The sequence below is a fragment of the Rhamphochromis longiceps genome, linkage group LG9 (assembly GCF_057381845.1).
Source record: "Rhamphochromis longiceps isolate RC_006_pf linkage group LG9, R_longiceps_female_GT1.1, whole genome shotgun sequence".
Lineage (NCBI taxonomy): Eukaryota > Metazoa > Chordata > Actinopteri > Cichliformes > Cichlidae > Rhamphochromis > Rhamphochromis longiceps.
Window position 1 is genome coordinate 35,901,036 of NC_140565.1, and position 23,210 is coordinate 35,924,245.

The window sequence follows — 23,210 nt, forward strand, 5'->3', positions numbered from 1 at the left end:
TGTTTGTGATGCATTTTTCACGCTGGTTCAGCACTGAAAGCTTTAGGTTGAAGTAAAACCAGTAAAAACCTGCGTGACAGGAGCTTTGAAGTTTGTTTGCAGGATTTACATTTCTTTAAAAAATATCTTCAGACTTGGGGGGGAAATGTTTCTTGTGCAGAAGTTTTTAAAGTTCCCGTATCTCTCTCACACACGCCTGCCGAAATCCAGCTGATTTCCTGTAAACGGAGGGGGAGGAGAAAGCAGCCGCTGATGGGGCAGTGTGAGGGCGCAGGAAGCAGAAACGTCGAGCCTGGAGCAGGGTGAGTGTTACTTCAGCTTTCTCCTGCGCTTCTTATCACAGTGTTTTATTCCGTCTTTTAAACCTGCGTGACTCGGTGAAGGGTGGGTGAAACAGATCAGAGTGAGCCCGAAACTGTGTTTGACTTGTTGAAAAGATTCTGTTTTTTAAACACTGCGTGTTTTAATCACTTCCTGGGGGGGTGAGCGGGATTTGTGGGACACGGCTCCTGTATCGATATCTAAACTGGTGATCTCATATCGTCGTAGTAAAACATAAACATAGTAAATGTTGTTGCAGGATCAACATTGCAAGTGATCAATCACGTTGTTGTGACGTTATTCTTTGGCGCGCCGAGACATTCGTGCATTTATGAAATTCCAGTGTTGCAAGGACAACATCAGTTCTGCTCAGCGTTTATTAAAGGGTCAGGGTCCGTTGATCGGCGGACAGAGGCGGTTTCTTGCAGCTTAAGTACAGTTTTTTGTTTTACGGCGGTTTTTCCCGAAGTCGCAAAGGCATTACGTCACAACATTCTGATTGGTCACTTGCAGTGTTGATCCTGGAACAACACCAACACGACGATATCAGATCGTGCGGTCGGTGACACTGGTTTACAGCTGGAGTCTGTTTATCTGACTCCATCACCATAGCAACCACCCAGGAGGCTCGTCTCTCGGGTGTAAACTGGTCGCGCTACACAGAACGATGTTCACCTTGTTTCCACGTAAGGACCGCTTAGCACATGGCCGTGTCTTCTCCACGTACACCGGCTCCTATAAAAGCATAAACCATAAACACGCCGGCTATTTCCGGTTTGATAATCTGACTTGTGTTTTCGTTTGTGGCATGTGAAAGCGCCTCCGGTTAGCCCCACTTACCGCTTTCGAATCACCAAGTTCACGCCGGCTACCCTGGAAATATTTTTGCGCACCTATATGGTTATTTACGATTCACGGTGCTTTTAGGTGCACCTCGGGTTGTTTAAAGGGCCTTCTGGGGTTATTTCCCATGGTGGGATAAACTGATGTGACTTTAGATTTAAAAAGGCTTCACAGACAGCAGATCCTGTCATTGCTTCTGCTCGTCTTTGGATGTTGGTGCCTTTTGTTCCATTCTCTGTGAGCGCACGTGAAAACGATCACAGATGTAGTTGAGGACATTTAATAAGAACGTGGCGGTGCTGGTAGAAAACAAGCCTTTCTAACAACCACACAGGTGCACAAATTACTTTCGAGTGTAGCTGGAGATGGAAGGAAAAGAGGTCTTTGGTTCGAGGCACTTTTGACATCTCTAACCAAGTCGTTTTCTTATTGTTGGACAGTTACAAACATGAATTTCGACTCAACACTGAAAGCATGTGACGCACACTTCTTTGAACTTTAATATATCACAGCGATAAAAACTATGCTACTGGATCTCTAATGCAACACTGCAACAAGATGAGGTGCAAATTACTAAAATGCTCCATAGCAAAGTATTAAAATGGGACTCGGCCGAAGAAAACTCTGCCTTCTGGCTCCATCACCAGCTATAGTCCCTCAAAGCATCCTTCAGCCCAGGGGAGTATCCAGAAGTCTGTGTCTTTGACGGATGTCCTCCAGGATCAGTCTGCAGGCATCAGCGTGTGTCTCAGTCTTTTCGAAACATTGAAAAACATTTGCCATAAAAAGAATTTTGCATATACATTTTAGGAAAACTGTTATTTTTTTGATCTATTTTAATCCACATGATAAGGGGAAGAAAAAATAAATACGTTTGCAACATCATCATTATACAGAAAGAAACCAAAGACTAATTTCAAATGGCTAAAGCAATCCTCACCCACACTGCAGTGAAGACCAATAACTGCATTTTACAGAGATGTAAACTATTCGAATTAGTCTTAAAACCTTTCCATAATCCCGACAGAGAGGAACAGGATGCACATTTCTTTATTAACTCTGAAAATAAACAAACATTCACCTGTTAGTGAAGCATGACAGGAATAAGGTGATTCTCTACATGTCTGTGTGAGACAGCTAATATGTATCAGAGCAAACCGGTCAAACCTGACTTTAGATAGAAAAACGTGCACAGACATGCAGTGTGTTTATTATGGATGACTGACACATGAATTCAGGGATTAATAAGGTATTCTGATTCTGATATTAGCAGCACGGTGGTTAGCACTGTTGCCGCACAGCAAGAAGGTCCTGAGTTCAATTCCACCATCAGGCCGGGGTCTTTCTGTGTGGAGTTTGCATGTTCTCCCCGTGTTTGCGTGGGTTCTCTCCGGGTACTCCGGCTTCCTCCCACCGTCCAAAGACATGCAGCTTGTGGGGATAGGTTAATTGGATAATACAAATTGCCACTAGGTGTGAATGTGAGTGTGAATGGTTGTCTGTCCCTGTGTGTTGGCCCTGCGACAGACTGGCGACCTGTCCAGGATGTACCCCGCCTTTCGCCCTATGACAGCTGGGATAGGCTCCAGCGCCCCCCGCGACCCTGAAAAGGATAAGCGGAAGCGAATGGATGGATGGATGATTCTGATATTATGCCTGAAAAATGCTCGGGACAGTACGGCACCTAAAGCAAAGCAGAAGTCCCCCTGCATGAATGTGGCGTGGTGACAGCTCCAGGTATCTAAGCTTGGCACAGAAAAGTAAGGAAATGTATATTTGGTGTATCTGTTTTTCTTTGTTGTTGTCTGTTACCTTTTTCTGCCACTGACATGCTGGATGTTGTGTCAGACCTGAACACACCAACATGTGTTTCAAGTTTCACTTATTTCTAATGTTCAGCTGTTAGTTTAACAGCAGCACAAGCAGTACAGTATAGTGGGAGAAATAATTATTAGATCTGCAGCTGATTTTGTACTTACAAAGAAATGAACAGTTTCTAATTTGTGTGGAAGTTTCATTTCAACGGAGAGAGACAGGATATCGACCAAAAATCCAGAAAAACTCCCTCCCATCTGTTACAACGTAGTGTGGTTCCTCCACGACACAACGACTTGCACGGAGCTCCAGACCGAGGTCCATTGATCGTCACTATATTTTTTCCATTTCAGAATAATGGCACCAACAGTTGTCCCCTTCTCACCGAGGGTCTTACTGATGGTTTTGTAGCCCATCCCAGCCTTGTGCAGGTCTACAGCCTTGTCCCTGACCTCCTTTGATGGCTTTTTGGTCTTGTCCTTGGTGGTGGAGAGGAAAGAAATTGAATCTGTGGACAGGTCTGCTTTATGTACAGTGTCAATCTGCAGAAGCCAAAATTCTGGGAAGTAGTAGGTCATGTTTTGTTGGTGGACGAAATATTTATTTCAATCAGAGAAATGCAAATCAGTTTAAATCTTTTGTGTATTTTCGTCTCTCGCCCATTAAAATAAAACTTCCATAAACGTCTGACCTGTTCGTTTCTTAGTGAGCAAACATAGAAATTCAGCAGAGGATCAAATCATTTTTTGATCCTTCACTGTGCAAAGTACTGCTGTGATGATCGTGAATTCACAAGATGAATGATCTTTGGCAGCATTACTTTTACTTCCTGTCTCGTTGCTCTCAGCTTATTTGCAGCACTGGTGTTATAGTTATAGTTTTATATTGTAATTGCTCTTCATGGGTCTCTATGACCTGTTCCTCAGATAATGTGTGTGGAGGAGCTCAGTTGATCCATTTGGTTTAGAAGAGTTTGCCATACGTTATTATAGAAATCACTGTTATTTGATAAATAAAAAATAATCAAACTAATTTTTATGAAGCTTTGAATTATTTGTCATTTCGTGATTGGTCATAGATTGAAAGGGGGCACTGCTCCAGCAGGTTGTCTGTGTCTGCCAGTTGTCAGGTTTTTTTTTAACTTTATTGCTTTTTTAGTTACGTTGTTGTCTGATTTTGAGCCCGAGGAAATCCTTAAGCATCGGCTTGTGCTCTGTGGAATGTGTTTTTTTTTATTGGCAATCCTGACAGTTGTTCGAAGTCTTTGTCATTCACAAACAATTACATACTCACGGGAGTTTCTTCTGGATCTTCAGTGGAATCGCCCGTCTCTGGATTCTTTTCACCCTTCAGTGTTTAACAGCCCTGGATTATCCAGTAATCACAGGAGCACTTTAGATTTTAATAAAGTCAAAATAAGGAAGTGGTGTAAGAAGGGAGGTCTACACAGCGATTGAGAAAGCGAATACGATACAGTCGTTTTCCTTTTGCCATCAATAATCCTGGCTAATGTGCAGTCTCTGAGGAGTAAACTGGATGAACTGCATTTGAATGTCATGCATTTACGTGTCCACAGGGATACATGTCTAATGGTATTCACAGAGACTTTGCTCAGGGATTCTGACCCTAATTCTCTGGAATTAAATGGCTTCGGGTTTCCCATACGTTTGGATTGGGACCCCGGAGTTACCCAGAAATCTCACGGAGGAGGAGTGTGTTTATATATTAATCAGAAATGGTGTGAAAAGAGATCTAACCCTAATAACAAACATGGTCTTCGAGAGCTCTTATAAGGCTGATTTATGAAAGAAAAAAAGCTTTTATTAAAGCTTTGTCCTTTGATGAAAGATGGGTGGGAAATCTTTTTGAAACAATTATGACTAATAAAAGTCCAGCGCCTGATAATATGTGCTACAAAATGTGTGCTGAGCAATTATGCGGCATCTTTTCGTACATCTTTCTTTTATCATGTCAGCAACAGAAGGGTCCAGAAAAACTCAATTATTTCTCCAGCTGCAAAAACACAAAACCTACATCATTAAATTATTTTAGGCCTGTTGCCATCTTTAGTGATGAAGTCCTTTGAAAGACTTATAAGGAAGGAGATTCTGCAGCAGGTAGAAAAGCTTATCAATCAACTACAATTTGCACACAGGCCTCGTAGAGGTGTTGATGATGCAGTGACTACTTTATTAAATTTCTTATATCACCATCTGGATGGGGCCAAAGCTCATGCTCGGCTCTTATTTATTGATTGTTCTTCAGCTTTTAATACTATCCAGCCACACCTCTTAGCCGATAAATTTCTTAATCAATTTAAACTTGATTTTAATCGCGTTAGTTTGATTTGAGACTTTTTAAATTTCTCTACTGGTTCACCACAGGGTTGTTGTCTCCCTCCTCTACTACTTGGTATGGTAATTTGTCTTTGATCAATAAGACTAGACTTAGTAACCTGGTTAAAGTGGCTGGTCAGATTTCAGGGAGGTCTAAGGTCCAGCTTGTGGACTTTTATAACAGGCAGGTGCTGTGGAAGACAACCTCTGTTGTATTATGTTCAGACCGTCCTCTGAGCATTACACGATAGCGGACATACCGCAAATCAATTTCCCACTGGGGACAATAAAGTTACCATTGACCATGGGTGTTCCTATGCTGGAGATGTCGTGAATATTTGAATGAAGATGAGTGCAATAGCTTTGAATGACACTGTGTTCTGTCATTATTTGTTCACATATTGAAATATAGTCATTCAATTATTTGGAGCAACATTTTGAAATGTAGGACAAATGTCTCAGAATTTAGTGTTTGAATGTGTCTCATATTAAAAAAATCAGTCTCTCTAACATCTAAATGGTTCTTTTCTCCCTTCCTGTGATTTAAGAAAAACCCTCACATTCGCGTCCTCCTGAGACCCTGCCCATTCATTTATGTTTCATTTATGTAGTGGACACACACAAAAGTTAAACTGACAGATGCTTTTTTCACGCTATTGCACTGATCACTGCTTTTTTCATTATTTCAGGGTGACCACTGGCCTGAACCACCTCTGATCAGCTTTTCTGGAACTGAAAACTCGATGTTTCCCCTCAGCTCAGAGTTTGGGGTCAAACAAAGGCCCTGAGCTCACAGTCACCTCTCATACTAAAGTGTAGAAAATGAATAATTGTGTGGAAAATGAGAAGGACGGCGCCGACTCTTCACAATGTAACAGTAAGCAGTCCAAAGCAGATCCACTGGCCTTCAGTAATGAACCCAGAGCCTTGGACACAAAGTAAGAGAACTGCCACTGACTTATTTTTAATCTCTTTATCCCAGAGATGCCATATTATATATACAACAGTGTAAATTAAGTAGATCCTGTTTCTGCTTTAAAATGTAGTGTAACTTTCTTAAGGTGGATTCTGGAGAGAGTATGATAAGCTGGAAATATGGAATGTATTTCTGTGTTTCAGATATTTGCTGCAAATGATTTCTAGTTGAGAGAGAGAAGAATTAACTTGGGAGATTATCCTGCCTGATTCTTAATTTGTGGTTGTTGTTTTTTTTAAAAGAAAAAAGAAGAAGAAAAGAAGAAAATAATGTTATTATCACAAACATCATATGAAAGACTCACATGATCAATAGTGTGTCTCACTGTGAGACTGTGCCTCACCCTATCACGTTACTTATTTAGGTCACCTGTCCTGCTCTTCTGCGTCGTGCCATGCATTTATAAAGATATAAGCATTCCACACTGCACTGGACAGCATATACTACATCCTTAAGTTTGTGTTTGGGAGTTTTGCCTTTGGGATGAACCAGTTTTTCCCTGAGGGAGTGGCTGGGTCGGAAGTACACTGGGATCCAGTGCAATGTGTCAATCCCTGGCTACCAAAACTAGTGACTTGGGTCATGGAATGTCACCTCTCTGATGGGGAAGGAGCATGAGTTAGTGCATGAGGTTGAGCTATATTGACTAGGTATAGTGGGGCTCACCTCAATGCATGGCTTGGGCTCTGGAGCCAAACTCCTGGTGAGGGTCTGGTCTCAGTCTGAAGTTGTGCCCTTGATGAGAGGCAGCGGGCTGGGATGCGTGTCCTAGTATCCCCTCAGCTTGCTGCCTGCATGTTGCGGTTTCTCCCGGTGGACGAGAGGGTTTGTTCTCTGCAACTTTGGGTTAGGGAATGGGTGCTGACTGTCACCTGTGCTTATGCGCTAAATGACAGTTCAGAGTACCCAACCTTCATGGAGTACCTAGGCAGGGTGCTTGAGGGTGCTAAATCTGGGGACTCATACGGGGAGACTTCAACGCTCATCTGGGCAATGATAGTGAGACCTGGAGGGGCGTAATTAGGAGGAATGGCCTGCCAGATCTGAACCTGAGCAGAGTTTTGTTATTGGACTTCTGTGGACCATAGTTTGTCCATAACGGACACCATGTTCGAACATAAGGGTGTCCATAAGTGCACATGGCACCAGGGTGGTTGGTACCTGTCATGGTAAAAACCCCCGAACCAAATGGTGGACACCAGAGGTGAAAGGAGCCACCAGAAGGAGTCCTATCGGGCTTGGTTAGCCTATGGGATATCAGAAGCAGCTGAAAGGTGCTGACAGGCCAAGCGGAATGCAGCTCGGGCAGTGGCTGAAGCAAAAAGTTGGGTGTAGGAGAAGTTTGAAGAGGCCATGGAAATAACCTTTGGACTGTCTCGAAGAGATTCTGACAATCTCTCAGGTGACTCAGGAGGGAAAGGCAGTGCTCTACTCGCACTGTGTATAGTGCGGGTGGAGAACTGCTAGTTTCGACTGAGAACATTGTCGGGCAGTAGAAGGAATATTTCAGTGGAGGAAGCAGAGTCTGGGGAATAGAGGATTATGGATCAGATTTGATAGACTCATCTATCAAACCCACATAGCAGACAGGTCTGGCCTGGATCTGGTATCAAGCTGGCACTGCTGGCTGACTTCTGGCATGGTAAGTGGTATGTCATCCAGATATGGGCCAGGCCTGGCAAGATGGCACTGTTTATGTGATGGCATTCCACATCTGGCCCGATTGTGGTTTGGGTTATGTGGCCCAGGCTCATAGAAAACAGGTCTGGCCCGGATTCGTCATCAAGCTGGCACTTCTGACTGACTGATATCATGGTATGGTGTATGTCAACCAGATGTGGGCCAGGTCTGACAATGATGGCACTATTTATGTTCCTATTTTCCTATTTTAGTTAGAAGACCCAAAATGCCATGTTGCAATACTATACTGCTATGGTAGCTAATGTTTCAAATAGAGGTTTGACAGGTTTGTGAGTGTACACTTTATCCAAAACCTAGTGACGGTTTACTCAGGTTTACCACTCAGTGGCTGTAGCTCAGGAGGTAGAGCAGGTCACCTACTGATCAGAAGGTTAGCGTTTCCATCCCTGGCTCCTCCAGTCTGCATGTCAAGAGTATGAATGTGTATGAATGTAGTTAGAAAGCACTCAATTTAGAAAAAGTGTCTGATTGGGTGAATGTGGCATTTTGTATAGAGCACTTTGAGTAATCCGGGAGAGTAGAGAAGTGCCAGAGTTTCATGTTACTTTTGCACTATTATGTTCCGGCACATGTTGTCATTACATGGCTTGATTAAGGTACACATTAGGCTGACATCTGGGGCCAGAGCTGAAACTGTTCTGGGCCAGCACAGGGCCAGCAGTGTGTGTGCAACTGGCCCGTGGCTGCGCACAACTTAGACATGGCCCACATAGCGCAAAGAATGACGGCCCTTTGGTGGCCCAGATCAGGGCCACCAAAGGGCAGTCATTCTTACGTATGTGGGCCATATGTAAGCACATTGTGTGGGCCAGATCCGGGCCATGCCAATTTTGCTATGTGGGAAGGGGATGAGAGGCTTCTCGGCTTAGGCTGCTGCCCCTGCGACCCAGCCCCGGGTAAGCGGAAGAAGAAGAAACTGGATGGATGGATGGATGGATGGATGGATGGGTTTCGAGGTGATTTAGTTTGTGAGGGAGAGATGTTTCGAGTCATATCGAAATGTTATGAATTCTGAACTAAATCTGTTGTTTTAATCCTTTATGTTAAAAAAAGAGACAAGGGGGCTCATTAAAATATGAATTTGATACTTTTGGATGCCAGTAGCTTAAAGTAGAGCATGTCTTTAAAAGGTCTAAAGGAAGCATAAATTTAATTCAAGTCTTGAATTAAAACAGGAAAGTAGCTGCACACTAACCCTTCACAGTGACTGTCCAGGATTTTACATGTTTTGTCAGATCTAGATCTTTTTCACTTACACCAAATGATGAAAACATTTGTTCACAGAGAGAGGAGAAGTAATAGGAGTGGTGTTTGTGAGGAGGAGCAGCCGTCCTGCTGTGCTTTGTGTCAGGACGTCCTGAAGGATCCAGTCTCTACCAGCTGTGGACACTGGTTCTGCAGACAGTGCATCTCCTCATACTGGGACCAGTCTGCTTCATCAGGAGACTGGTCCTGTCCCCAGTGTGGAGAAAGATCCAGAACCAGAGCTGGACTGCAGACAGCCAGTCAGAGCAGCTGTGTACAAAGTAAGACTGAACATCTGTCTGCTGATGGACTCATTTCTGAAAACTGGACTTCTTCTTGTTGTTCAGACATTGAAGAGTTTTCTTTCTGTTTTTCTTTCTTTCAGCAGATGTTGGTCTGCAGGAGGTTTTAGATGAACATAAGATCAGTCTGAGGAGGAGATGTGAACGTGTGACTGAAGGAAGTGATGAAACAGGAAGTAGAACCCTCCTCAACACCATCTACACTGAGCTCTACATCACAGAGGGACAGAGTGAAGAGGTTCATACCCAACATGAGGTGAGGCAGCTGGAGACAACTTCAAAAAAGACTTTTGATGACGCTCCAATCAGGTGCCAGGACATCTTTAAAGCCTTACCTGACCAACAGAGACCCATCAGAGTGGTTCTGACCAACGGCGTGGCTGGTGTTGGAAAAACCTTCTCAGTGCAGAAGTTCACTCTGGACTGGGCAGAGGGCTTGGAGAACCAACATATCAGTGTGGTGGTTCTGCTTTCATTCAGGGAGCTGAACCTGATCAGAGATGAGCAGTACAGTCTTCTGGAGCTGCTCCATGTTTTCCATCCAACATTACAGAAGGTCTCAGCAGAGAAGCTGGCTGTCTCTCAGCTTTTGTTCATCTTTGACGGCCTGGATGAAAGCAGACTTTCATTGGATTTCACCAACAGGAAGCTGCTGTCTGATGTCACACGGAAGTCATCAGTCAGCCAGCTGCTGACAAACCTCATCCAGGGGAATCTGCTTCCCTCGGCTCTCGTCTGGATAACTTCCCGACCTGCAGCAGCCAATCAGATCCCTCCTACATGTGTTGACAGGCTAACAGAAGTACGAGGCTTCACTGACGCCCAGAAGGAGGAGTACTTCAGGAGGAGATTCAGTAATGAAGACCTGCCTAAAAAAATCCTCTCTCACTTGAAGACATCCAGGAGCCTCCACATCATGTGTAGTATCCCAGTCTTTTGCTGGATCACTGCTACAGTTCTGGAGCACATGTTGACTACAGAGCAGAGAGGAGAGCTGCCCAAGACCCTGACTGACATGTACTCACACTTCCTGCTGGTTCAGAATAAGAGGAAGAAGAACAAGTACCATGAGGGACATGAGACGAGTCCACAGGAGCTGACGGAGGCTGACAGGGAAGTTCTTCTGAAGCTGGGGAGGCTGGCGTTTGAACATCTGGAGAAAGGAAACATCATGTTCTACCAAGAAGACCTGGAGCAGTGTGGTCTGGATGTCACAGAGGCCTTGGTGTACGCAGGAGTTTGTACAGAGATCTTCAAAAGAGAGTTTGTAATCTTCCAGAAACCAGTCTACTGCTTTGTTCATCTGAGCATCCAGGAGTTTCTGGCTGCAGTCTACATGTTCCACTGTTTCACCAACAGGAAGACAGAGGTGTTGGAGGACTTCCTGGGACAAAAGTACAGTGGGTCAGCTCTGGATGCTTTCCTTAAACAAGCCATGGAAAAGTCCCTCCAGAGTAAAAATGGCCACCTGGACCTGTTTGTCCGCTTCCTTCATGGCCTCTCTCTGGAGTCCAACCAGAGACTCTTAGAAGGTTTGCTGGGTCAGACAGAGAACAGTCCAGAAACCATCCAGAGAGTCATCAACAACCTGAAGAAGATGAACAGTGATAAAATCTCTCCTGACAGAAGCATCAACATCTTCCACTGTCTGATGGAGATGAACGACCTCTCAGTACATCAGGAGATCCAAAAGTTCCTGAAGTCAGAGAACAGATCAGAGAGACTCTCTGAGATCCACTGCTCAGCTCTGGCCTTCATGCTGCAGATGTCAGAGGAGGTTCTGGATGAGTTGGACCTAAAGAAGTACAACACATCATTGGAGGGACGACGCAGACTTATTCCGGTTGTGAGGAACTGCAGAAAAGCTCGGTGAGTCCAGATCTGATCATTAGCATTATTGATCAGTGCTAATTAGTAGTTTAGTTAGTCTCAGGTTTCATGTTTCACCTCTCAGAGGGGAAGTCCAGATGCTTTTCTATCCAAGATCCTTAGACAACTACAGATGAACTATGAAGTGAGCATTGAAAACTGAATTTCTCCGTAAATGTTCTGCAAAGTCAAAATTTATTGATACTTCAGTCTTTAATAATTTAATTTCAGGGCCTCTTTAGTACCAGGTTTTAGTACTCAATTCTACTCAGAAAAATAATTAGAAGTTTGCATCTCCAGCCTCTACCAAACCAAATAAATAATAATTACTGCTAGAGTTGCAGTGCTGAAAACAAACATATTCCAAGCCCGAGATGTGGATCTTTTACATGCCCTCTCCTTTAGAATCTTTGATCATCATCCACAAAGAGAAATGAGGGCCATAACGATCAATAGCACTGGCTAAAAGTTGATAAAAAAGTTGGAACAATAACACCTGTCCATTGTTGGCCTGTAGCCCATGGCCAGGTCTGACTGCATTCAGTCTTGATCTTCCAGTAGCTACAGGTCCCAGTAAATCCCCCCAGTACTCTATCTGTAGGCTGATCAGCTCCAAGTCCCCAACATTTCACCAATGCCAGGTTATGACTGTTATCATTGGCAGGCCAATCATTTGAAATAGTAAACAAGCTATAACCCATTGTTTCCAGGTGGCTAATTTTTGAGGCATAGATGATAAAGTTAAATTTAAAAGGTATAAATCTCCTGATCCATCCACCTGTTCCAAATATGCACTCACTCCTCGTTTCAATTAAATTAACACTTTTGGTGTTACAGCAGCACAGCTGACTATGTGGTTTGCATCCATGAAACACTTGTTAGATTTTCTCTGCCAATGCCAAACAGCTTGCTCTGGTATTTACTTTTTCCGCTGTCATTTCCTGGATTGAATGTTTGAAGAAACAATTGGCCCATTTCGGGGAAATTTAAAGCTCATTAGCATGCAGAAGAACCAAACACAGGCACAACAGCCTGGCTCCACCTTATCCTGGTCACCAATTTGGTCACACACTAGTGTGGCATAGCATTTGTTACAAGTCAGCCAATGTGGTTGTATTGGTTACTGGCATGGACAGCACAACCAAGCTGATTCCACATGTGTGCAATGAGGTTAAGGTTAGGACTGCGGACAGGTCTTCCTCTCCACTCCCAAACGTAGTCGCTGATAAACCCCACTCTGTGCGTGCAAGTGTTGTCATCTGGAGGATAAGTCCAGGCCCAGACTGTGGAGATATGGGATTGCCACTGGTTACAGTATCTCAGTATCTCTCTGCATTGAGATTTCCTCCAATAATGCAAAGCCTTATTTTTCCAGTGAGTAAGATTCTGCCCCACACTATCACACTGCTTCCACCGAAAGCTGTTACCCGATTGGTGCAGCAGTCAGCATAGTTTCTCCTTAACCAAATCATTTAAATATGGTATACTTGGAGCAGACATCAACTGACCACCGTAGCAGGGTTCATGCTCACAGGCACCAATCAAGAACCTGATTAGCAGCACCTGGGCTACTAGAAGCTCAAAAGAAGAGTCAATAACAGAATAAGCTGTTTGGCACTGGCATAGAAGATTTGGCAAGATTTTTTCATGGTTGCAACCGACATACTCAAATCTGCTGCTCTACCCACAAATGGATTGTTCTTCATTTCCTAAGAAATGGGCCACATTTAGGGAAAGATAGTCAGGATTTTCATGGTATAAGATCTATTGCCAAGAAGCAGTTATAGCAAAGGAATATTCTACCAACACAAATTTCCTTTTCTTTTGTGCTAAGTTTATATCCCATGTGTTACTTTTTCTTTAGTCGGACATTTGTAATAAAGTGCTATTTTGTATTTTATCAGAATTTTAGAGCTCAGTCGTCAAATTGTTCACACACCATCACAGATGAGATGTTTGAATATTATGATGTTACCCTCTTTTACCTTCATATACATTCAGTCTGTGTTTATAATGGAGAGTTTCTGCTTTTATACTAACATATTTAATATTTTCTCAAACTGAAGACTGAATTCTTGTGGTCTCTCAGAGACTCACTGTGAAGTTGTGGCCTCAGCTCTCAAGTCAAACCCCTTCCATCTGATAGAGCTTGACATGAGTTACAATGACCTGCCGTGTCCAGGAGTGAAGGTTCTGTGTGCTGGTCTGGAGAGTCCAAACTGTCGACTGGAGACTCTGAGGTGAGTACACTGACTGCAGCTGTTATTTTTCTATAGTTCAGATATTTGGTGGAAAGTTTGAAACTTATTTCTGTTCATATATGTTCAGGATGTTCAGGATGTGTCTGCTTTGAAATTTTTCCTTACCAAAAGTAACTACGACCTGCAGAATCCAAAAGACCAAGCAACTGTTTTTTTCTTTTGACTTATTGTCAGACTGTAGCAGGATTCATTTAATTACTGAGAGTCTTTAAAATCAGGTTTCTAAATCATCCTCACACACATCTTGAACCTCAGACTAAGGTACGGATTAGGATTGAGCCTGTAGTATAGATAGCTTTAGTAAATGCTATTGTGTGGAAAAATATGTGATGATAATGGTAAATGGCCTGTATTTATATAGCGCTTTACTAGTCCCTAAGGACCCCAAAGCGCTTTACATATCCAGTCATCCACTCATTCACACACCGGTGATGGCAGCTACATTGTAGCCACAGCCACCCTGGGGCGCACTGACAGAGGCGAGGCTGCCGGACACTGGCGCCACCGGGCCCTCTGACCACCACCAGTAGGCCACGGGTGAAGTGTCTTGCCCAAGGACACAACGACCGAGACTGTCCAAGCCGGGGCTTGAACCGGCAACCTTCCGATTACAAGACGAACTCCCAACTCTTGAGCCACGATCACCCCATATGTTACAGATAATGTTACAGATACTTGAAAGAATAGCATCGCTAATTAGATTTTAATTTACATGATTTATTCTTTCAAATTTACTCAAACTGCTTTGGTTGTTACATTTGAGACAAAGTGAAACACATTCAGATAACTGTAATATTTATGATTTTAGTGTTCTGCACTTACAAAGATGAAGTCATATATTGCAGTTGCTTGAGGTGTGGTTAGTGTCTGACCTGCATGGTGTTTGAGAAAATCACATTGATGAGAACAAATCTTAATAGCTAATCGATGATTTACTAGTGTGTGTGTGTGTGTTTTTTTTCTCTTCACTCAGACTGAAGGACTGCTGGTTGTCAGAGATCAGCTGTGCTACTCTGCTGTCAGCTCTGATGTCGAACCCCTCCCATCTGAAGCATCTGGACCTGAGTGACAATATCAGCCTGCAAGATTCAGGAGTGAAGCTTCTGTGTGCTTTTCTGGAGAGTCCACACTGTCAACTGGAAACTCTGAGGTCAGACACCAAATTTTAGTTGGGTGCTAAGATGCATATGATTTGGAAGTTGTAGTGACACTAAACTGCAGATATAAAACAATGATCAGTATACAATGAAAGTATGTCTCATGCGTGTTTTCAAAAAGACAAGCATCATTGTCAATTCAGTTCTGGATTTAACAGGAAGCCAAAACAGGAGAAATCTGCTCTCTCTTTCTAGTCCCTGTCAGGACTCTTGCTGCAGCATTTTGGATCAGCTGAAGGCTTTTCAGGGAGTTTTTAGGACTTCCTGATAATAATGAATTACAGTCGTCCAGCCTGGAAGTAATAAATGCATGAACTAGTTTTTCAGCGTCACTCTGAGACAGGATATTTCTAATTTTAGAGATGTTGCACAAATGGAAGAACGCAGTCTTACATATTTGTTTAATATGTGCGTTGAAGGACATGTCCTGGTCAAAAATGACTCCAAGGTTCCTCACAGCGTTACTGGAGGCCAAGGTAATGCCATCCAGAGTAAGAATCTGCTTAGATACCATATTTCTAAGATTTTCAGGGCCGAGTACAATAACCTCAGTTTGATCTGAATTAAGAAGCAGAAAGTTAGCGGCCATCCAGGTCTTTATGTCTTTAAGACATTCCTGCAGTTTAACTAATAGGGGTGTGTTATCTGGCTTCATGGACAGAGTTGGGTATCATCAGCATAGCAGTGAAAATGTATGCTATGTACAGTGCCTGGTACAAGTGATTCCAAAAACTGTACAGTTTTGATTACTGGTTGAACCTCTATCCATCTGTTTAACTTTTCATTAATACTGAGTCAGGTTAAACTTTATTAATCCCAAACTGTCAAAAATCCTGTGTTCCTTAAATTTAAGATAAAAACAAACTCATTCGAATACCTCTGTAAAGTTCATACTCCAATTATTGGTCACCTCAGAGAGATGAGGTCATGTGGTCAGGTTTGTTTGGAGTCTGACCTTCTTCCTGTTTGTGTCTAAAGTTTGATTCAATCTTAATGTTAACAGAAGGCTTGATGATAATTCATGATAATAAGTCTGTTGATTAAAAAAAATAACCTCACTGATGAGGACATCAAAAAATGAAACTTAAATATCTACATCTTTTTTTCTTCATTCAGAATGACAAATTGCAGATTGTCAGAGGTCAGCTGTGATTACCTGAACTCAGCTCTGAAGTCCAACCCCTCCCATCTGAGAGAGCTGGACCTGAGCAGCAACTACGACCTGCAGGATTCAGGACTGAAGCAGTTGTGTGTTTTTTTGGAGAGTCCACACTGTATACTGGAGACTTTAAGGTCAGCACCATGTTTTAGTTGTGCTGAGATAAACATGTGAAGAAGAAGAAGTCCAAATTAAGTTTGTTTCAAAGCTGAATATCTGAGCTTCAATGAGGTTTGAATTTCAGTGTGTGTTTATGGGTCTTTAACATAATTTAATGGATTCTCATAAATTTAGTATTTGTAATTCAGATAATTCTTGCAAAGAATTACTGCAATCTAAGAATGGCCAGAAACTGCAGGTTTCTTTCTGCATCTTATTTCTAACTTTAATTCAAATCTTCATTAGCTCACTTTCACTTGACACTATACACAGTACAATTGTGCATCATTTAATTTAATACAGTGGTACTGTGTCATGTTTAACCGCCAATCAGAGCCAAGGATCAGACACTGACAGCCGCTGACAGGTTTAGCAGGTTTCTTAAACAGGTAGACAGTCCTCTGCTTGTTCTCCATGCGCCAATTCTTATCTACCAATCTGAGAAACACAGCCTTTATCTATTTCCAGGCACAATGCCAGTGTCGCAGATGGGACCACTTCACCATCTTGACTGGACATTACAGTCAAGATGGTAATTTAAAGAAACTTAAAGAAAGTTTGAAGATACTTCACATCGTAAGACTGTTTCTAAGTACTGGTTTGGCCAAGACTCACTCCAACAATTTATTTACCAGGATGCAAACCTGACGTTAAGCTCAGCTTTGCCCCTAAAGCTTCACATGTCAAACACAGTAAGAGAAGCTGAAACACAGATGTGAGGAGCAGATGTTCATCAGATTATGATGTCACTCTATTTTATCTTCATATACATTCAGTCTTGTGTTTCTAATGCAGATTTTCTGCTGTTATAAAAACACATTTTATATTTTCTCTAACCACAGACTGGCTGGTTGTGGACTCTCAGAAGCTCACTGTGACAATGTGGCCTCAGCTCTGAAGTCCAAATCCTCCCATCTGACAGAGCTGGACATGAGTTACAATAAGCTGCATGATTCTGGAGTGAAGTGTTTGTCTGCTGGACTGGAGAGTCCAAACTGTCGACTGGGGACTCTGAGGTCAGTTCACTGACTGGTTTTTACTATATTTCAAATCTTTATGTTTGAAACTTTTTTTACATGTTTTATTCTTAAATTGACTTGGCTGTCTCTGACCACTACTGTGTGTTTTTTAACATCGCCGGTTTTATTCAGCGGGAGACCTCGGTGCAAACTGTGAGGAGGCGCTATCTAACCTCTGAAGTGGCTGCAAATTTTACCAGGGTTTTAGACGAATGCTACCCTGTGATTTTACCTGCACCCTGCGATTTTATTTTTAATCATTTTATCAGCAAACTGAAGAAAAGCCTTGACTCCGTTGCTCCACTCACCACCAAAAAGATTAACGTAAAACATGCATCACCCTGGAGAAACAAAGAAGTCAAAAAACTCAAAAGAAATTGCAGGGCAGCAAAAAGGAGATGGAGGAAAAATAAAAATACTATCAACCATCAAATATTTTGCGAGCAACTTAAAATGTACAATAATACATTAGGGAATTCAAGAAATTCATACTTCGCCAAAATAATCAATAATCAAAAATAATCCCAAGGTCCTCTTTTCCACCATAGATCATTTATTTAACCCTGATTTTAAAAGCCCCCAAAGAACCCCCACAGACTCGCTCTGTGAGCAGTTTGCAGACCACTTCAGGGGAAACGTCAGCGCCATCAGATCTGATATTTTATCTTATCCCGATATGATTTTAAACACATCTGAGGGCTCGATTGTACCTGAGGAGACACTGGACAGCTTTGTCCTGGTTAATGCTGAGAACTTTCAGAAGGTTTTCTCCACAGTGAGACCCACCACATGTCTTTTAGATCCAATCCCTTCTTCACTCTTTAAAACACTTTATGGATTTTTTGAGGCTGAGCTTTTATACATGATGAATTGCTCTCTTCAGTTGGGTGTCTTCCCTGCTGCCTTTAAAACGGCGGTGGTGAGGCCCCTTCTGAAGAAGAGCAATTTGGATTGTAATGATTTTAATAACTACAGACCTGTATCCAACTCACCATTTTTAAGTAAAGTCTTAGAAAAACTTGTTTTTACTCTGATTAATGACTTTTTGAATGATAAACAGATCCTGGAGATATTCCAGTCTGGATTTAGGGTGAACCACAGCACAGAGACGGCTCTCCTAAAGGTTTTAAATGATCTTAGATGTAACTGGGACTCCCAAAAGCTCTCAGTCCTGGTGCTACTGGATCTAAGCGCAGCCTTTGATACAGTAGACCACGCTATTCTTTTAAACAGACTGAAACACATGGTGGGCCTCTCTGGTGCTGTACACAACTGGTTCACTTCCTGTCTCTCTGACAGATCTTTTATGGTGAGTATGGATACATGCTCCTCTAAGATCCATAAAATGACATGTGTTAACTGTATCTTGGATATAAGATCTTGGATGTCAGAAAACTTTTTACAGCTTAACCAGGACAAAACTGAAGTTTTAATTGTCGGTCCTGAGGCTCAGAGAGAGAAACTCTTGTCTAAATTAGAGGCATTTTCACTATGTCCTTCGCTACAAGTGAAAAACCTGGGTGTTATTTTTGACTCTGAGCTTGGTTTTATCCCACATATTAAACATGTAACCAAAATTGGATTTTATCATCTAAAAATTATAGCCAGAGTCGCCCTATTCTCTCTCGGGCCAACACGGAGATGCTGATGCATGCTTTTATTACCAGTCGCATTGATTACTGCCCTGCTCTCTGGTCTTCCTAAAAATAATATTTCAACTTTACAACTTTTACAAAACTCGGCAGCTCGTGTGCTGACGGAGACCAGAGGGCGGGCCCACATTACACCGGTTTTAGAATCGCTGCACTGGCTCCCCGTGTGTTTCAGGATCGATTTTAAAGTTCTTTTATTGGTTTTTAAATGTCTTAATGGTCTTGGGCCTTCTTATCTCTCAGATCTGCTTTTACCATACGAACCCTCGCGGACCCTGAGGTCCTCTGGTACTGGCCTTTTGATTGTCCCTAAAGTCAGGACACATACTCACGGAGAGGCAGCTTTTCAGTGGTATGGTCCTCGTCTGTGGAACAGCCTGCCGGAGGAGCTCAGGGCCGCAGAGAACGTACATGTTTTTAAGAACAGGCTCAAGACCCACCTTTTTAATTTAGCTTTTACTTAACGTTTATTTATTTTTTATGCTTATTTATTCTATCCTGTTATTCTATTATTAATTCAGGCTTTACCTAATATTTATTGATTTTATTCTTATTCATTTTTTAATCTTCTTACTCTATTTATATTTATATTTATATTGTATCCTGTTCTTATTTATTTTATCATTTTACCCTGTATATATCCTATTGTGTCATATCTCCAGTGTTTCCTCGGAGGGCGCTCTCTGCACCGGGGCTGTGATCGACCGTGGCTGCTGGGGCTCTGGGGGTCCTCTCAGCCTGGCTGGGGGGCTCCTTTGCCTCCCTCCTGCTGTGTGCCCAGCCTGGTGGCTGCGGTCTGTGACCGGCTCCCGGTGCAGATGGCTCCCTGTTATAGTGTTTCCTCACTTGGCTCATGCGTACCCAGCCCAATTTTCCTCTTTAAGTGTGTGTGTGTGGGGGGGGGGGGATATGCGTGTATTCACATCGTTTATGTTAATGAGAGTGTGGCGACTGAGTTGGAGGGTGGGGTGGGCTGCTTTTAACCATGTAAAGCACTTTGTGCTACATTCTTTTTTGTATGAAAAGTGCTTTATAAATAAAGATTGATTGATTGATTGAAATTAGATTGGAGTACTGCTGGTTGTCAGAGGTCAGCTGTGCTTCTCTAGTCTCAGCCTTAAAGTCCAGCCTGTCCCATCTGAAACATCTGGACCTGAGTAACAACACTGATGTGCAGGATTCAGGAGTGAAGCATCTGTGTGGTTTTCTGGAGAGTCCAGGATGTGGACTTGAAACTCTGAGGTCAGTCAGCATGTTTTAGTGTTGCTGAGATGAATATGATGTGAAAGTTGTGCTGACACTAAACTGCAGACATCAGGCTGATATTATACTGATCCACACTGAGGATCCATACTCCATAGATACTCCATTCTACCTTAAAATCTAGCTGACATTTAAATAAAAAGCAAAATCTTTTGTACAAAATCTGAGTCAAACAAATAAAAGTTCAGTAGTATGGCATCGTGTGAAGATTATATAGTTCTAGATTTTTAACCTTCCTCGTCTTTCAACAGATAATGAAACACTGAATGACTTCAAGCTGAAACTTACTAATGAACTAATTCTTTTTCTTCTTCAGATTGGAAAACTGTGGTTTGTCAAAGATTGCCTGTGATTATCTGGTATCAGCTTTGAAATCCTCCTATCTGAGACAACTGTACATGAGAAGAAACAACCTTCAGGATTCAGATGTGAAGCAGCTGTCTGATCTGGTGGAGAGCCCACACTGTAGACTGGAGACTCTGAGGTAAATAAATTGTTGGAGTGAGTCCATGGTACTTTCAGCAGTACTATAATTAACACAGTGAAGAATTAAAGAAAAACTTCAGTGTTTCCTGTAAATTCACAGCTTTCTCAGTACCTCTTTTCTCAGTGAAGCCTATGAGACAAGAACACAAAGAGAACAATGACTGTTTTTATTGTGTTCATGTCTACATGAAATACATTTGAAATCCAACTGACATTACAGATTTATAGAGACGTTGGTCCTCACTCATCAAACTGTGGGAGGATTAAATCTGATCTCAGACTTTGTTTTCTCATTTCAAAACTAAACACCTGGTCAGTTTCATTTTTGTCATAGCCCTGAAATCAGAGAACTGTCATTAAATTTATTATCCATGTGACATTTACAGACCAGAAGCTCCGACATCCACGAATCACATTTGTACATGTGTCTTTCTTTCAGTACATTCGGTCATGTTTATTAGTCCAATGATATTTCAGAAACAGACGACCATCTTAAGTCTTTGTCTTTATCTGATGAGCATTAGTAAAAATCATAGTCTTATGTCCTGTTACATATCACAGAGGCAGCGACTGAAAACTGTGATATTAATCTAATAGAATAATAATTACACTGCCATGACTTGATGATAAAGACATGATACTGAGTTAAATGTTGATTTACACAGTTAACATTTCAGCCAGAATTTTTCCAGCTTCAAATAGGCTGGACTTGAATGATGAAGGCTGGAATCTGGGGTAGATTTTTAAGCTAATACTCCAAAAGAAGTCAGGTTAAGTAAAGAGAGATAATGGAAAAATATCCTGGGTATGTTGAACTTAATTCATAGTGCAAACCTGAGCCACCTTGTTGCCCTGAATGGGACTAAAGTCCCTGCTGCTCTTTATACTGGATGTAACTCCCTCCAAGTAGAATGACAGACACAAGGTGTTCTTGACTCCTACTGGCATTTATTAGATGCCATGAGAACTGTACAAAACTGTACAAAGCAACATAAAATAATCAATTTTCACATTAAGGCGTTGTCATAGCGAGTAAACATTAAAACATATTATTCACCAACACAAAACATCCACAATCAGTTCATTTGACCTTTACAAAATGACGACTGTATTACACATAAATAACATAAACTCGACAGGTCTGTCACAAATAAACATCTTATTTTCATACCAGCACATAAAATACTAATTACATGCTCCATTGGCCGCATTAACTTGAAGAGGTTAATAAAAACACCCTCTGTACCCAAACCTTGCTGCACACATCCCCAAATGTCTATCCACAGACTGAGAAAGGGAAGATGCTGCCCTCTACCGAGTGTGGCATGTAAAATATTGTCAAACCTAAACAACAGATTGAACATTGGTTCCATCCTGGACACATTATGTGGAACCTTTAAATGCGTGTTTAAAAACAACAATGGATTTATTAAACATAAATTATTTTAAATTGTAAGTCAAAACCATGAAATTAACTTAAAGTGCATAACTGCCACTTGTTGTCCCCTCTGCTCTTTCTCTTCTCTCTGCAGGTGGAAATGATAAATAAGGTGGTGCATGTGCAGAGTGAGGATGGGCAGTGTCCTGATGGTGCAGAGAGGCTGAATCAGCTGCAGCATGTGTATAGAAACACTCTGGACTGGGCCAGGTGTCTAAGAGGTGGAGTAGAGACGAGAGTGATTAGAGCAGCTTTTAGTCTGTGTTTAATGACGCTAACAGAGATAAAGAGTCAGGCTGAAGAGAGCTGTTAAATTCACAAACCCTCCAATCTCACTGTACTGTTGGGGGGAGGTGACTGTTATCACTGCACTTTCGTGGTCTCACTGAGGTCTTGGTTCATTTCTGTCTCACTGTTCTAGAGTTTTTCAGGTTTTGTTTGTGAACCTTTGGTTTCCTGTTGTTATTTCTTGTATTATTTTCATATATTGTGAGAAGTAGTTAATGTGATTTGGGGTCTATAATAACGATAATGTGATCATTTTATATTATGGGTATTCTAATGATTGTCCAGTTCTGTAACCTAGTGTTTTGGTTCATGTGTTGTCTTTTATTATTGCTCCCTCTTTGATGTTGCTGCTTGTATTCTGTGTAGTTTCCAAGCTGTTCAGTTGGATCTCCATTCAGCAGGTTTTTTGCTATGCCTTTTAATCTCTATGAAACAAATTTGACTTTGAACAGAATATTTCATCAGTCATCATCATCACACTGTAATGATCATAGTGTTTGTATGTTCCCTGTCTCTTCCACAGATGAGTGGATCAAACTTTGCCTAGGGCTCCGTGCCTGCAAATATCTATATTTAGTATACAAATATTTTATACAAACCCCACAATCACGTGTGTGTATGTATGTGAGCACTGAATAAAGTCTAACACTTTATGTTCTTTTTACTTGAGTTTTGCTCTTTAAAGAAAGAAGACTGAACTTTGAGCAGGTTACAGTTTCTTTCTTTGATTCCCGTCAAAAGTTCCTTGGAGGATATTGAAGCTGGACTTCAGTGAAGTTTAATGCGAGATGGAACGACTTCAGAGAGAACAGTGACCCCACACATAATAATAATAATAACGGCACATGAGATTCTTTGCTTTTTGCGGATGATGTGGTTCTGTTGGCTTCATCGGGTGAGGGCCTCCAGCTCGCACTGGA

General features: G+C 42.0%; 1 protein-coding gene across 4 annotated transcripts; it reads left to right on the plus strand.

The window, feature by feature from the left end:
- The first annotated feature begins 192 nt into the window (after positions 1-192).
- On the plus strand, positions 193-22,943 carry LOC146662800 (NACHT, LRR and PYD domains-containing protein 12-like). Of its 4 annotated transcripts, none has more exons than XM_085417621.1 (11): positions 193-302; positions 6,005-6,253; positions 9,277-9,518; positions 9,623-11,408; positions 13,475-13,648; positions 14,643-14,819; positions 15,943-16,119; positions 16,987-17,160; positions 19,881-20,057; positions 20,395-20,562; positions 22,097-22,943. In XM_085417621.1, the coding sequence occupies exons 2-11, from the start codon at positions 6,138-6,140 to the stop codon at positions 22,104-22,106; spliced, it is 3,201 nt and encodes a 1,066-aa protein (XP_085273747.1). In that variant the 5' UTR covers positions 193-302; positions 6,005-6,137; the 3' UTR covers positions 22,107-22,943. The 4 variants fall into 4 exon arrangements, with proteins under 4 accessions (XP_085273747.1, XP_085273749.1, XP_085273751.1 ...); XM_085417623.1 differs by having other exon boundaries at positions 211-302; positions 9,626-11,408; XM_085417622.1 differs by lacking the exon at positions 193-302 and adding an exon at positions 822-1,007.
- Positions 22,944-23,210: the final 267 nt, after the last annotated feature.